Consider the following 15,153-nt stretch of genomic DNA (forward strand, 5'->3'; position numbering starts at 1 on the left):
AGGATACATATCTGGCAACAAGACTAAGCTCTCATCTCTGCTTGAGCAGAAGTTTAAAGGACAATTCCCCCCACCCCCGCTCTCCCATGATAGACATTAGCTGCCTGCCAGACCCATTCAGTAACCGTTTGCAAATGGTCACTGCATGTCTGCTTGAGAAATCTGCTCAGTAATTGCTGACCCCTGGTATGTGTAGAGCCAGCAGAATTATCCTGGGATGGTGACACCACTTCCAGAACTTGATGGCTTCCTGGCAAAGAGGGAATGCTTGAGTGCCTCCTTGTTTGTTTCCATAGTGAAATGCAGCCATGTCAATCAGAATTTGCATTGTGCAGTTTTGCAGAACAGGCAGAACTGGGCTGATGGCTCTCAACTCCAGGACATTCATGTGTAGCTGTAAATTGTTCTGAGACAATCTCTTGTAGCTGCTTCAGGTGAGTACCCAGCCTGTCCCATAAGCATCTATGATAAGTGTCAGTTGGAGTGGGGGCAGAGAAAGGAACCACCTTTCCATTCATTTACTGGGTCTAGCCACCAAGCGAGCTCTTGGAGAACTTGAGGCAGGACTGTTACCCTTCTGTTCATGTCGTGTTCGGACAGGAAGACCTTTACACCAGAGTAATTAAGTTATGGAGCTTGCTGCCACACGGTATTTTTGGGACAGAGTATTCAGTACGATTCAAGAAAGGCTTCTACACTTATATGGTATCTGTATTTACAGCAGGCTTGGATATGTTTGTAAGCTATGTGACTACCTATGCTTCAGGACATGAGCCAACCACTAACAGCCCTGATTGAGGAAGGAACCTCTCCCATCATGCTATTTAATTAATTGTCTTTTCTGAGGCTTTTATGCCTGAAGGATCAGGTATATACACCACTGTCAGAAACCAGACTAGAGGGACTATTGATCTTTTCAGTCTGATAATCACTAATATGCTTAACTAAACAAAAAATTAAATATGTGGACTATAACCTGAGAGTCATCAGTAAACTACCTCGTGCTTTCTGTTACCAGTTCTTCAAAAGCTACTTTATTCCTGCGTCTCCAGCTTCTGAAAGGAAAACTGCAGGGTAAGAGCTTTCAGTCACTCCAACTAAATCAAAACTCAGTTATTCAATTACACTTCTAAAGTGTCTGTAATAGAAATAACCATACAGGAAACCGCTTCTTTAAAAAATGGTTTATGAGCTAGTTTTTTTTTAAAATTAGGCTTTACTTTGAAACAGATTTCCAGCCCTTTGAATGTGGGAGTGATTTTTTTTTTTTTTTTTTTGGATTCTGAGGCTGGGCCTGCTATGGGGATCGTACAGTGATGCACCATTAAAATAGTAGCCTCTCCCCATGAGAGCAGATAACCCATTCACACACTGAATGAGTACACTGGGAATTTCAAAAATAGGTTTTAACTACATTTAGTAAAGACAACTCCATCGCCAACGTTTTACTTCAATGTAGCTGTGTCATTATAACCTCTGCCCATCAATATTGTACAAATAGCATGTTTGACTAAGTTAAATTTTAGTACGACCCTCCCCCAGCTTCACATTCCTATCAGTGAAAAACAAGCCACGTCCCCTCCTTTGCAGTACAGGCAGGACCAGATGCAGCAGGGTTTCATAAAGGCACATAATTTCCACTGATTAAAAAGTGGTACAGCTGGTTCCCCACATTGCTTGCAGGGCACAGATTCTCATGTCAGCAAGGGGCTTTGGTCCAGCGGTGTTGGCCGAATAGATTAGGATACAGGATTAGGGAAGGCCTGCAACCACAACCCCACCTCAAAGAGCAAGTGGCATTGGTAAAGCTGCAGAGGGGCCTTCTTGTTGCTATAGTCACTAATCTAAACCCAACAACTGCTCTTTTTCAGGATTGATTTTTAGGGGCCACCCCCTCCCACCTAGAAACCTAAACATTTCCAGGCTTTGGCATGTTGAGCGTAACCCTTCGGTTCACTACAGCCCAGCTAGACCCCACTCAGGTGCCAGGATCAACCTCCAAATGGCAGGGATCCACTACACAATAAGAGGTTTTTACAAGAAGGTTTCTGAGTCAGAGTTCATTGCAACTCTCTGTTTATTAAAAATATATGTCTCCTTGGAAGAAACACTGGTAACCAACTAGTGTCATGACTGATTGGATACTTTCACCTATGCCATGGAGTACACTGGCCTTTTTCTCCATGTGACTAGAAGAGAGGGAGACAGGCTCTTAGAAAAAAAGTTAAGAAGCTGTAACCTTGTGACTAGCATCTTAGGAACTTGCTCCTATTTCACTTATGCCAGCTCTCGAGAATGGGGCTTGTGGCATCCAGAGCAGAACCAACAGAGCAGGCAGTAGCTATAACACTGGACATCAGTCCATGGCCAGAATCTACAGCAGTTCTCTCTCCTTTAGCTCCACTTCTTAACAGTAGTGGTTCCATCAATGAGCTTTGCAGCGTTGCTTTGAGTCTCACAGGATTGCTAAATCCTTTTTGGTCTCCTGTGACACTTCTCACTTACCAGAATGTATCTCTACAAACTTACAGCAGTTCTCACTCATATTTAAAACTGAGGCCACTGCACAAAACACACTGACACAATCAGCTATCTATCACCTTAGGGAGTGGACAGTATTAGCATGGTGTTGTCTAGCTGGAAACAGCAGTGGTCTGATCCTATTAGGTTAGGTCAGCAACAGTTTGGTTTTCTTCTATAGCATCCAACTGTCACCACATGGAAAGGAGGAAGACATACCTGCTTACATTTTTATGGTGACCTCCTTTGCTCTGGTGTACAGGAATGTGGCATGGAGAAAGTTTTTACATTTTTCCCTGCAGAGGAGAGGGCTCTTGCACTAGAATTAGGGGTACTTGAAAAACAAAATTTAGATTGGAAAATCCACAAATCCTTTTGGAAGCTCTTTTCCTGAGGTGGAGCCACATTCGAACACACACACACCTGTGCTTCTCAAAAGCAGCAGCCTCAGTCCAAGGAAGACTACCTGTCTGTGGTCTTACACCACTCACCTGGTCACAAGATCTCTTGATTATACAGCATGATGGTACAATTCTGTCTGCATTTCCATACCCAACAGACTGCAAAGCTCCTGAGACTTTCTAAAAGTGGATCCCAAACTTCAGAACAGGCTTTATGCAGACACTTGTCAATAGTAGAAATATTAAACAGAAGAGGGGAATAAGCACTATCTGCCAAGCGCGGAGTCCCAGGGACTCAGGAAGGGACACTGCGGCACTGCGTGCACAGCTGCTCCATAGCAAAGGTCCTCACCCCTTGCAGGGGAAACAGCCGTTTTCACTATTACTGGAATTCTGAACTCTGTATTAAATTCCATTATTCATTTGGGAAGTTGTGAGCTTCCATTCCAGGCACAGCTATGGTCTTCTTCCAGCAGCAGAGGGGAATTCCAGTGTGCTTTCATGAGGAAGACTGGAATTCCCTCACCCTATCACACACCAGATTCAAATCCAGTGTAGGTCCCCAGGGAGACCAGATGGATGGCATTTGCTGCATCCACATTGAAGTGTTCCGGCAGCAGCACAGATCAGCTGGCTTGCTCATTCCATATGGTCTGTAGATTATTTCCTAACTATGACACCCTGGGTCTGGATTCTATTTACAATGTAACCATCTTAAAAAATACGTTAAAAAACTGGATTTTATACCCACAGGTCATTATTAACATGAGAAAATTCTAATAAAAAAGCTGACACAGCAACACAATATGGTTTTGGTTTAACATCTGCTTAAAAAAATAGAACAAAAAGGAAACCTCTCATGCAAACACATTAGGTGGTGTGTAAAACAATGTGCAATTTAATAACGTCTTATCCATTCTCTCTCGCTCTGCAGCCTCCTGCTCAGTCTGGGTCTTCCAGTTTCACTCAGATCAGCTGCTACAGGTTACTCTGGACCCTCGGCCCTCTCTGCACGCACACAGCATCCCAGTTTCTCTGCTCTACCCCAAAGATCTGGGCTTTGGTTCTCAGAAAACTGACCAGATGTGAGAAGCATCCGAAGCACTTGGTACCATTTCAATCTCTTCTTGACCAGAGTGGGACTCCCTTGCCCAGTGACTGGGATACAACAATTTAAAAGATCCTTGCAATAATATAGTACCGTTTTAGGAGGTCCCTCAGGTTTTCTAGTCCACATATATATATATATATAATATATATATAATATCTTTATATATTATATATAAATTACATATACAGATAAATAAAATGCTTTCTGTTGCACTGTTCAGAGCTACAAGGCAGTGACACATGCTTGGAGAAATGCCCCCGGGAGCTCCAGTCCTAGCTCATTTTCAAAAAAATCCATTGTTTCAGTCGTTCTTTACATAAGTCCTCAGCCGCCTCCTCCCATCTTGGGTTAAATTTTAATAATAATAAAAAACGACTTGAATGGGATCTCATCTGTCTCTAATGGAGCAGCGGGAAGGTCCATGCAGGAATGGTGGGGACAGTCACGTGTTAAGTGAGATTGATTCATCCCAACAAAAAGAAACAGGACTAGAAAACTCAATCTTGCGACGATCTAAAAAAGGGGGCAGGAGAAGTATTCATGTCCACCCCCTTGGGGCATAGGTGAGGGAGGGATTTCAGACATCTGCTCACAAGGAAGTTGATGGGGGAAGTCTTCAGAGTTTCTCAGGGGATGGGACCCAGATGTAGTGCCCAGACTGGTCCTCAATGATCTGTTTGATTTTGTTGTATATCTCTTCCAGAGAGTCTCCTTGTACAATGGCTAAAAAGGGAAAGAACAAGCCAGTCAGTCAACATCAGGCAACACTGCACCACACCTGCACATGCCATGCAAAGGTCCCTCGCCCTGCTAGTGAGGCAAAGCAGCCAGAGGGGATGGGAGAGAACGGTGCGGCACGGCTACCAGCAGACCTGAGCGAATCCTGTAAGTATTTCTGGATCTGCGCTATGTGAACAACAGGCAAACCGGGACATGGAGAGTTAAGGATACAGAGTACCTCCAAGCAGATTAATTCTAGGGAGAGCTCATGCTGATCTCATGTTGGCATACTCTTTTCATGTGTACGAAGTACCAACTAGTCTCTCAACAAGGGGCTGAGAATCAACTTTTCAGACAATTTCATTAAAACACACTAGGTACAGAGCCTTTGGGACCTCAGTATTCATTATTTCATCCACCTTTGAGCAGGAGCTGCAGGCACTTTCATAAAGACGGGCTCATTACAGCTTCCAGCAGGCCCAGGGACCTCGTTTAGCTTCCAACTCCCAAGGGGAGAAGTTCTTGGGGCTTCCTGGGAGAGGATTCCCCAGCCAAGCACATCTCACTGCCCAAAAGTTTCAAGTTCACACATGTTTTCCCTTTTGCAATCCCATCTTATTTCTCCGATAACATGCCTTCACTTAACTGTAGATGATTGGTTTTGTCCTATTGAGTTGGACTCAACACTTAATGAAACCAGGCAGATTTGGCTTTTTCTCTCTCTCCCCAGAACTCATTTGCTCCAGCCCCCAGATAGTTTTGTTGCCTTTTGTTGGACTCCTCACAATTTGTCAATTTTTCTGGTTCCCACGTTGCACCAGAGCCGTACAGACAGGCAGTCCATCCCCCCTCCATGTCCATGACACGAGGCCTTTGTACATGCAGCCCAGAATCACAGGGGCTCTTTTGCAGCTATCTTACATTGCAAGATAATCAAATCTGCTCTCCCTTATTGCTGCAGGGCTCACTCTGCCATTCCTGCGCCCCTGGGTTCCCCTGCCCAGCAGAATCCCATTCCATTATTTCCTGCCCATGTTTCCAGCCTCCTCCCAATTTAGTGTCACCTGGGAACATCACCCATGTGCTGTTCACCCTGTCTCTATGATCACAAACATGTTACATAAGGTCTGCCTCACCCCAGTGTCCGCTGCTCCCAAAGAGGCCCCTCTCTCCCCTTGAGATGCTCCCAGTTATCAGCACCCTGTTTATGGGTTTTACCCATGTTTTCAGCTCAATGAGCCAATTTGAACTTATTTTCCACATGAAACTGTCTGTTGGTAGCAAATAAAGACACAGTGTGCCTCGCCTGTTTCCCCCAGCTGTTGGCGTGAGCATATCAAAAAGCAACCCAAAAAGCACTGGGAATTCCTTGGGCTTCTCCTGCTCACCTTTGTGAAAGGACAATATTCTGGGGAGGGTTTTAACTTGCCAGTAACTGGCCCATTCTAGCCTGAACTCCTCCTCTGCCAGGTGTTTTGGCTGGGAAAGTTCCTAGGGTAGCAGTCTGGCATATGAGATGGCAACTGGTGGGATCACTCCTTTCCTTTCAAGCTGGTAACACGTTTGCTCCCCTTCAGCCTTGGTGCCTCCAAAGCTGCCCATTATTTTCCAGAAATAATTGTGTGGTACAGCGTGTCCGCTATTTTCCTTAACACGCGCGGATACCTGCTGTGCTGGCCAGCTGATCTGTGGAGGCACAAGTTGCCAAGTACTCCCTTACTGGCCCTTCAGCAAATGCTCCTTCTCTTCCTAAGCAGCCAAGTGCCCATGCTTTACTTGAAGACGGACTGTAAAAAGCAGTTCAGTCTTCACCCGTCAAGTCACTAATTTCATCCTTCAACTCTTTTAAATGGTCCATCTCTCTCTAGTCCTCCCTGCCCTCATGTGCTAAAATCCCTGGTCCTATGCAGCCCTTCAGCAGCATTCCTAAGTCTTGCTTTTCTATTGGCCCCTTTTCTCCTTGCTGCCTTCAGCAATTCAGAAAATCCTGTATGGCTGCCTCCCTCTGCGTCTCGAGGGCAGGTTTGCCGTTACCTCCGGATAGCTGAAGGGCCCCTCCATGAAGCCACATTCACAGACTCGTATCCATTTCTTGATTCTTTTGTTTTCGGAGGGGCGGGACAATTTCCCATGACTCTGACAGCAAGGTGGTCACTCCTGTCCATCCAGGACTCTTACCTGTAAAATACTCTCCAAACTCCTGCTCCAATTTCATGGCTTTGTCAAAGACCTTGTTGGCTTGTTCATACGTCTGTCTCCGGTTCATCTCCCTGCCAGGCATGGATGAGAACAGTCTGAATGTGTTTCTTTTTACTTAAAACAACAAGCCAAAAGCTACCGCCACCACCAGTGCTGGGAACCCTCCATGCATCAGCGAGCTAGGCCCTGGTGCAGCCCCTACAGACTTCTATTGCAAGAGACTGGGTCACATATCGAACTTCACGTGCTGTCTTGCTGCCCTGTGCAATACAACTCCAGCACCAACATCTTTCCACTTCACCCAAAGAACAGAGGTATGCTGGGAAGCCCAGGCAATCCCTAGCCTTCTGCTGCAGTGCATGTGACCCCAGAACCTTGTAGTGCAAACTAGCAGAGGGCACAGAGGAGTCACAGTTTTACAGAGATTCCATGGGTTGGATATAATTCACAAAAGGGTGGGGTCTGAGGTCTCTGCAGAGAGCCAGTAGCCCACTGGTCATCAATCACTGTGAAATGGATGGATGGATCATATTTAAGAAGTTGTGTGTCTATAGTGAAAATTATGTTCTTAAGACAGGTAACCAGGACGTAGCATGTTTCGGACAGGTTCCTTTCAGGCATGGGGTAACAGATGCTTATCTCCTTATCTGGCCATTGTGTATCATGTCCGCCAACGTAGGCCGATTTGCAGACTGAGCCAGATGCTGATTAAGAGATTTCACAATCTACCGGAAAGGAGTGTACAGGAAAAAGACAGCCAGCAGGGGTGTCCTGCTTAGAAATAAGGGCAGTGGACTGTTCTATCAAGGAGGCAAGCTGACAGTGTGACTTATTTAAGAGCCCAGCCAAGCCTGAGTGTAAAACGCTGGAAGGACTTTGGGTGACCATTGCTCTGTAAGAGAGAAAAGCAGCTAGTGACGTAAGTGTAGGTTCTAGAATGCACATTATGATTTACTTTTATATACAGCATTTGTTTCCAATACTTCTACTGCGGTCACTTGAATCTCCGCACTTTGTTAAATAAACTTTTACTGGTTTTCACTATATACATACACAAGTGCTAGCTATACTGGGGGGTCCTCTGCCCCTGCATCCAAAGCTGGTCTTAAGGCTTGCTCCATCATCATCAGTTTAAACTTGGGCTCCCTATTTTTTTCAGGATGTACCCTTGGAAAAAAAGTGCAGATCTTGCACTTACAGGGAAATAGGAGCCTCTCCCAAACAGCAGAGGCATTAAGAACGCCCGTCACTGCTCAGGAGAGCTCGCAGTGAGAGAAGCGCCTTTTAAACCCCTGGCATCCCTGAGCAAAATAACCAAAAATAAAAGTATTTTATAGATATAAAATCTTTCCTTAAAAAATGGAAAGAAAAAAGGGAACAACTGTTCCAGGAACTATAAAACACTACCGAAGAACTAACTAGATACTAACTGCTAAAATCACCATTAAAGAGAACAGGCACACAGCAGACTCTGTCAGACTGAAGGTGGCTGAAAAGAAACCGATGGCTGTTCATCCACGCAGCCCTTTATACTTTCCGTCCAGGGCACGAAGGTGTGGGGGCGTTGCTACCAAACATCTCTGATCAATGGCACAGGCGCAATGGAGCGGAGTGCCCACAGGGACACTACTTGAAGGACAGATTTCATGATTCTAAGGAAAGGAAGGAGTGAGAGCAGCAGAATAAGCACAAAGGACTTTTAAAAAGCAGGCAAACTCAGACAACTGGTAGATAAGGTCCCATGGGGAAAAAACAAATCTAAGGGGACAAAGGAGTTGAGAACTAGCAGCTTCTCAAGGAGACTATATTTAAGGCACAACTGCAGGCTATCCCAATTGGAAGGAAAGAGAAAAAAAAGTAAAAGGTCATTATGACTCCATCAGGAGTGCCTTAATGACCCTAAAAGAGGAATCCTACAAAAACTGGAAACGCGGATAAATTGCTCTGGAAGAGTACAAAAGAATAGCACAAGCAGGTAGAGACAAAATCAGAAAGGCTAAAGCACAAAATGAGTTACACCTAGCAAGGGACATAAAAGGCAGTAAGAAGAGGTTCTTTAAATACATTAGGAGCAAGAGAAAGGTGAAGGGAAGTGTAAGTTCTCTACTTAATGGGTAAAGAGAGCTAACCAATGATGATGTGAAGAAAGGCGAGGTATTAATAGCCTATTTTGCTTCAGTCTTCACTAAAAAGGTAAACTATAACCAGATACTGAACACAATTAATATGAACAACAATGGAGAAGGAGCACAAGACAAAATAGGAAAAGATCAGGTTAAAGACTATTTAGATAAGCTAGCTGTATTCAAGTCGGCAAGGCCTGATGAAATTCACCCTAGGGTACTTCAGGAACTAGCTCAAGCAAACTCAGAACCATTTGCAATTATCTTCTAGAACTCCTGGAGCACTTGTGAGATCCCAGACGACTGGAGAAGGGCAAACAGAGTGCCTACCTTTAAAAGGGGGAACAAAGAGGACCCAGGGAATTATAGAGTAGTCGATCACCCCATCTTCGATACCGGGGTATATACTGGAACAAATCAATTTGTAAGCACCTAGACAATAGGTTATATTGTCAAGAACAAATCATGCTAAATCAACCTAATTTCCTTTGACAGGGTACCTGGGCTAGTGGATAGGGGAAAGTAGAAGAAGTGATATATCTCGATTTTATTATGGCTTTTGGCACAGTCTCTCAGATGACATTCTCAAAAGCAAACTAGGGAAATATGGTATAAATGAAATTAAATATAAGCTGGGTGTACAACTGGTTGAAACACTGCATTCAGTGGTTCACTGTCAAACCGGGAGGGACATAGGTAGTGGAGTCCTGCAGGGGTCAGCCCTGGGTCTGGTACTATTCAATACTTTCATGAATGACTTGGATAATGGAGAGCGGAGTATGCTCATAAAATCTGCAGATGACACCAAGCGTGGAGGGGTTGCAAGCACTTTGAAGGACAGGATTAGAATTCAAAAGGACCTTTGCAAATTGGAGAATTGGTCTGAAATCAACAAACAAAATTCAGTGAAGACAAGTGCAAAGTATTACACTTAGGAAGGAAAAACGGAATGGACAACTACAAAATAGTTATAACTGGGTAGGTGGTATAACTGCTGAAAAGGATCTGGGGGTTGGATCACTAATTGAACACAAGTCAATGTGATACAGTTGTGAAAAAAGCTAATATGTCATAAGACAGACATGGTAGGTAACTGTCCTGGATTATGTGGCTCTGAGATCTTAACTGGAGTACTCTGCCCAGGTCTGGGCACAATACCTTAAAAAATGTGGACAAATTAGAGTGTCCAGAGTAGAGCAACAAAATGATAAAAGGGCTAGAAAACCTGATCTGTGAGGAAAGATTAAACAAACTGGGTTTGTTTAGTCTTAAGAAAAGATGACTAATGGGGATCCTGGTAACAATCTTCAAATATGTGAAGGGATATTACAAAGAGGACGGTGATCAATTGTTCTCCATGTCCATCGGTTAAGTAGTAATGGTCTTAAACTGCAGCAAGGAAAATTTCAGAAAAACTTTCATAGTGTACAAACATAAAGATGGCCGTATTGAGTCAGATCAGTGGTCCATCTAGCCCAGTATCCTGTCTTCTGAGAGTAGCTGGTGCCAGATACTTCAGAGGGAATGAACAGAACGGGGCAATTTATTGAGTGGTCCATCCCATCATCCACTCCCAACTTCTGGGAGTCAGAGATGAGGGACATGCAGACCATGGGGTTGCATCCCTGACCATCTTGGGCTAATAGCCATTGATTGATCTATCCTCCATGAATTTATCCAATTCTTTTGTGAATTATACTTTTATTGAATTATACAAGTTATAGTTTTGGCCTTCACAACATCCACTGGCAACGAGTTCCACAGGTTGACAGTGCTTTGAGTGAAGTACTTCCTTATGTTTGTTGTAAACCTGCTGCCTATTAATTCCATTGGTGACCCTTGGTTTGTGTGTTATGAGAAGGAATAAATAACTCTTCCTGATTCCCTTTTTCCACACCAGTCATGATTTTATAGACCTCCATCACACCCCTCTTAGCCATCTCGTTTCTGAGCTGAACAGTCCCAGTCTTAATCTCTCCTCATACGGAAGCTGTTCCATACCCCTAATCATTTTTGTTGCCCTTCTCTGCACCTTTTCCAATTCTAATACCTCTTTTTTGAGATGGGGCGATCACATCTGCATGCAGTATTCAAGGTGTGGGCGTACCATGGATTTATATAGCGGCAATATGACATTTTCGGTTTATTATCTATCCCTTTCCTATTGGTTCCTAACATTCTGTTCGCTTTTTTGATTGCCGCTGCACATTGAACAGATGTTTTCAGAGAACTATCCACAATGACTCCACGATCTCTTTCTTGAGTGGTAACAGCTAATTTAGACCCCATCATCATGTATGTATAATTGGGATTATGTTTTCCTATGTGCATTACTTCGCATTTGTCTACATGTTGCCCAGTCACCCAGTTCGGAGAAACCCCTTTGTAACTCCGTGCAGTCAGCTTTGAACTTAACTATTTTGAGTAATTCTGTATCGTCTGCGAACTTAGCCACTGCATTGTTTACCCCTTTTTCCAGATCATTTATGAGTATGTTGAACAGCACTGGTCCCAGTACAGAACCCTGGGGGACACCACTATTTACCTCTCTCTACTCTGAAAACTTTCTAATTCAGAGGATAGAAAAGTTCTGGAATAGGATCCCAAGGGAAGTCATGGAATCCCCTCATTCGAGATTTTTAACAACAGGTTCGACAAACACCTGTCAAGGATGCTCTTAGGTAACTCTGGTCCTGCCTCAGTGCAGGGGGCTGGACTAGATGACCTCTTGTGGTACCTTCCAGCCCAACATTTCTGTGATTCTATGACAGCGACAGTAGCAGCCTTTCCCACACCCCTTTTCTGAATTAGAAGCAGCAGGAGTGCAGGCTCCTGGTCCCTGCAGCTAGCGCACCCAAGGGATAGGTGGAAAATATGCACTTACATGAGAGCTTCAATGGATTTTGGCTTGATGAAAATGGCAATAGGGTAAAGTTGTGCTTGTTGCAACCTCTTGATGGCGTTGCCAGACACGTCCAGGATACAGTGCTTCCCCTAGCAGGGCACAAGAGGGGACCAGCTTCAGTCAGTCACTTTCCCTCTCTGAAAGTAGCCTGGAGCAGGAGGACCAGGGATGGAATATGCCCATCCCAAGATACAAGCCAACCCCCAGCATGGACCCCCAACTGGGGCAGGGTGGCAGCACCCGGAGAAGGGACTGGGGCTTCCTTTCAACATTCAGGACATAGTTGAAAAACCAGCAATGGGTTGTGTCATGCTCTGAGCACAGAGCATTTCTGTTCTACTCACTGCAAAGAACCTCTGCACCAGCGCTTGTGAAGATAAAGCAGGCACTGGTGCGGCTAATGGTGGCCTTGGTAGCCCAGTGGCTTAGGAGGCCTGAGTTCTGCAGGACTCCTGCCTGGAGAGGGAGGTGGGTTTAGCGGCAGAGCACTGGGCAGTCTGGGCTGGGTAATGAGGTTGTGGAACAAGGCCAGATGGCATGGCAGGAATCCGTGTCCAATTGGCTCTTGCTCCACACACAGTTACATGGGCAATGGGTGCAGCCGCGAGAGGGTCAGAAATCATTTGGGTGAGCTGCGGGCTTCCCTGGAGCAGTGTCGCTGCCTCCACGTTTACACTCACTCTCTCTGCAACTGCCCGCACCGACTGGATGCTGGTCCCATAGAGATTGTCATTGAACTGCCCAGCCTCGATGAACTTGTTGTCCTGAATATCTTTCTCCATCTGCTCTCGGGATACGACAAAGTGATAGTCCTGCCCATCCACCTCATTCTCACGCCGAGGCCTGGTAGTGTCTGAAAGAGAGGAGCTTCATGAGACAGAGCCCACCGTAGCCTGCCAGGCACCTACAGCGACCCTGCCTTGCCTCTCTTCGCCACCACATGACTCAGATGCAGCAGGCAGGAGAAACAGCGGCCCCTCTCCAGAGCACACCTCTGGGTCACTAACTCACAACCTGAGAGAGACACCAACGCCAACACTTACGTGGCACGCAGGAGCCAAACTTGTGTGGAAACTCGGAGATGAGGTCATCGTTGACACGGTCTTTCATTGGCCCCAGGATGATCACTGGCCTCGCATAGTGAACTGGAAACAAGAAAAGCCACGACCCTGAGGCTGAGTCTCTGATCCCAGCAGCTGCTCCCACACTCGCTGAAGCCTGGAGTGGGCCACGTGGCTCCAGAATACTTGTGGTCAATACACCACGGCCATTCGCACAGCACTCACACTTGTGGTCTGTGGAAATACTGAAGGCCCTTTTCCTGCAGTGGGGACTAAGCTCAGCAAAGCTCCAAGTCTACCCAAGGACAGAACCCTTCTCATTCTAGAACAAGGACACCTTTCCCACGCACATGGAAACAGCTTCCAGGGACTTGTCTTTGGGCTCAGCCCACAGGACGCATCAGCAACACTCCCAAAGAGGCAAATGGTGCAGAACACAAGAGTGCTTATTACCTCTTCTATGTGCCTCCACGTGCACTTCCAGGTTCGCTCCTCCGTGAGAGCACCCAAATTATTGCCTCAACACACCCTCTTCCCAAGCCCTTCCACCACAGCCGCTCAGACAAGTGCGGGAGGCTGACCTCCCATTGGCCTGCAAGCTCCAGGGGAGGAATGCACCTCTTCTCCCCAGGCATGCTGCTGGCACTTGCACTACTCGTGTCTGGAGGATAGGACGTGTTACTCTCTGGCTGAGGAACCAGCAAACTGGCAGCTCATGGGTGAATAGCTGCCTTGAGTTGGTACAGATGAAGCACCAACAACGTGCTAGGTGCTTTAAAAAGAAATGAGCCCTCCCAGCCTCTGGCCCCAGGCACTCAACCCGATGCAGTCACGAGGTGCAGTACGGCTGGGGCATGAATCAGACAGAGTGGGTGAGTGGCCTGAGGTGAAGGCGGGTGCTTGGTACAAGAAGGACCCAAGACTCTGGAAGGGCAGCGCAGAGAGGGCTGGGCTTGGGCAGGGCAGGGGGTGTTACATTTTTAGCAATGACGGTTTCACAGCCAGTGTTTCAAGCGTTTGCTATTGACCAGAGGCATTTCATGAGCAGTGTCTGCTTGCCTGCCAAGAGTGCTAGGCAGCCCAGGCAGGCACAGGCGGCCAGGTGCCCCTCACGTTTCCATTAAACGCCTCGCAACACATGCTGCTCTGGGAGGCCGGGAGAGCAGAGTCCCTGCAGACCCACGCCTGCCTGAGGCCAGTTTTAGGTGTTGGTTGGAGATTCAAGGTTTGATTAAGGACTCGCTGTGCGTAGGCACTTCTCAAGACCACCACGCGCTGTAGAGCTGGGACTCAAGACCACTGTACACTCCAGACCCCACCCCATACTTACTTTCTTGCCGTGTCACTGGTTCATATGACAGGATAGTGTCCTCTTGTCCTTCTGGAATAGAGCCAGGGAGAAGCAGGTGAGTGTTTGCAGGGGCCTCTCCTGCCTCAACCCTTTGCGACCAGAAAGTGGCATGAAGGCAATAGCCAGCCAGGATCTGCCATACACAGAAGTGCCCCAAAGGCCTCTGGGTTGCCCACCCCGCTGGACAGTGAAGTCCCAGGGTGACAGTGAAGTGCACAGGAGAGTCCCAGCCTGGGGTGCTGCTCCTGACCAGGACTGCCTTGGGGCAGTGGTCCTTTCTGACTGCCCCAGGAAGACCCGAAACAGTACGTGAGCGAGAGCCAATCCCCCATCACGCTGCCCCTGCAGCCAACCCAAAGGCTAGTCTGTGGCCAGCAGGTGGGCTGCACTCTAAGCCCAGGTGGCCCATGACTTGGTCAGACATTCGCTTCATGGCAGTTTGCCTGGAACACTAGGGCAAACACCAGAGGGCACTCTTTCTGCGGGCTATGACCCAGGCTCCCTTCCCATGGCTCCCCCCCAGCCCAGAGCGGCAACCTGGCCACTATTTGCTCTGAGGATCCGATTCCACAGCCTGGCTGCTCCCTGGGTTACCGGCTGAATGACACCTGGAATAGTCACATTCTGGGCTCAAAGCCAGGCAGGACCAACTCAGCCATTCATCCTTTCTGGCTAGCTGTATGGAACCCATTCCTCTCTGTGTGCTGGGAGACCGTAAACCCAGCTCCCATCTGCGCTGCGGGGACACTCCAGAGGCCCTGG

At 46.7% G+C, this 15,153-nt stretch overlaps 1 protein-coding gene across 5 annotated transcripts in view; it reads right to left on the minus strand.

Annotated features, from left to right (window-relative positions):
* Positions 1 to 4,573: 4,573 nt before the first annotated feature.
* DLG3 (discs large MAGUK scaffold protein 3) overlaps positions 4,574 to 15,153 on the minus strand; it is a 177,215-nt gene continuing 166,635 nt past the window's right edge. For all 5 annotated transcript variants that reach the window (XM_065411040.1, XM_065411044.1, XM_065411043.1 and 2 more), the window contains 6 exons: positions 14,371 to 14,421; positions 13,023 to 13,124; positions 12,660 to 12,832; positions 11,959 to 12,068; positions 6,931 to 7,022; positions 4,574 to 4,755 (listed from right to left, as the gene is read on the minus strand). In XM_065411040.1, coding sequence (XP_065267112.1) covers positions 4,649 to 4,755; positions 6,931 to 7,022; positions 11,959 to 12,068; positions 12,660 to 12,832; positions 13,023 to 13,124; positions 14,371 to 14,421 — 635 coding nt within the window. In that variant the 3' untranslated portion in view covers positions 4,574 to 4,648. The remainder of the gene's footprint in view (positions 4,756 to 6,930; positions 7,023 to 11,958; positions 12,069 to 12,659; positions 12,833 to 13,022; positions 13,125 to 14,370; positions 14,422 to 15,153) is intronic.

This window comes from Emys orbicularis, chromosome 9 (genome assembly GCF_028017835.1).
Source record: "Emys orbicularis isolate rEmyOrb1 chromosome 9, rEmyOrb1.hap1, whole genome shotgun sequence".
In the NCBI taxonomy this organism is placed as follows: domain Eukaryota; kingdom Metazoa; phylum Chordata; order Testudines; family Emydidae; genus Emys; species Emys orbicularis.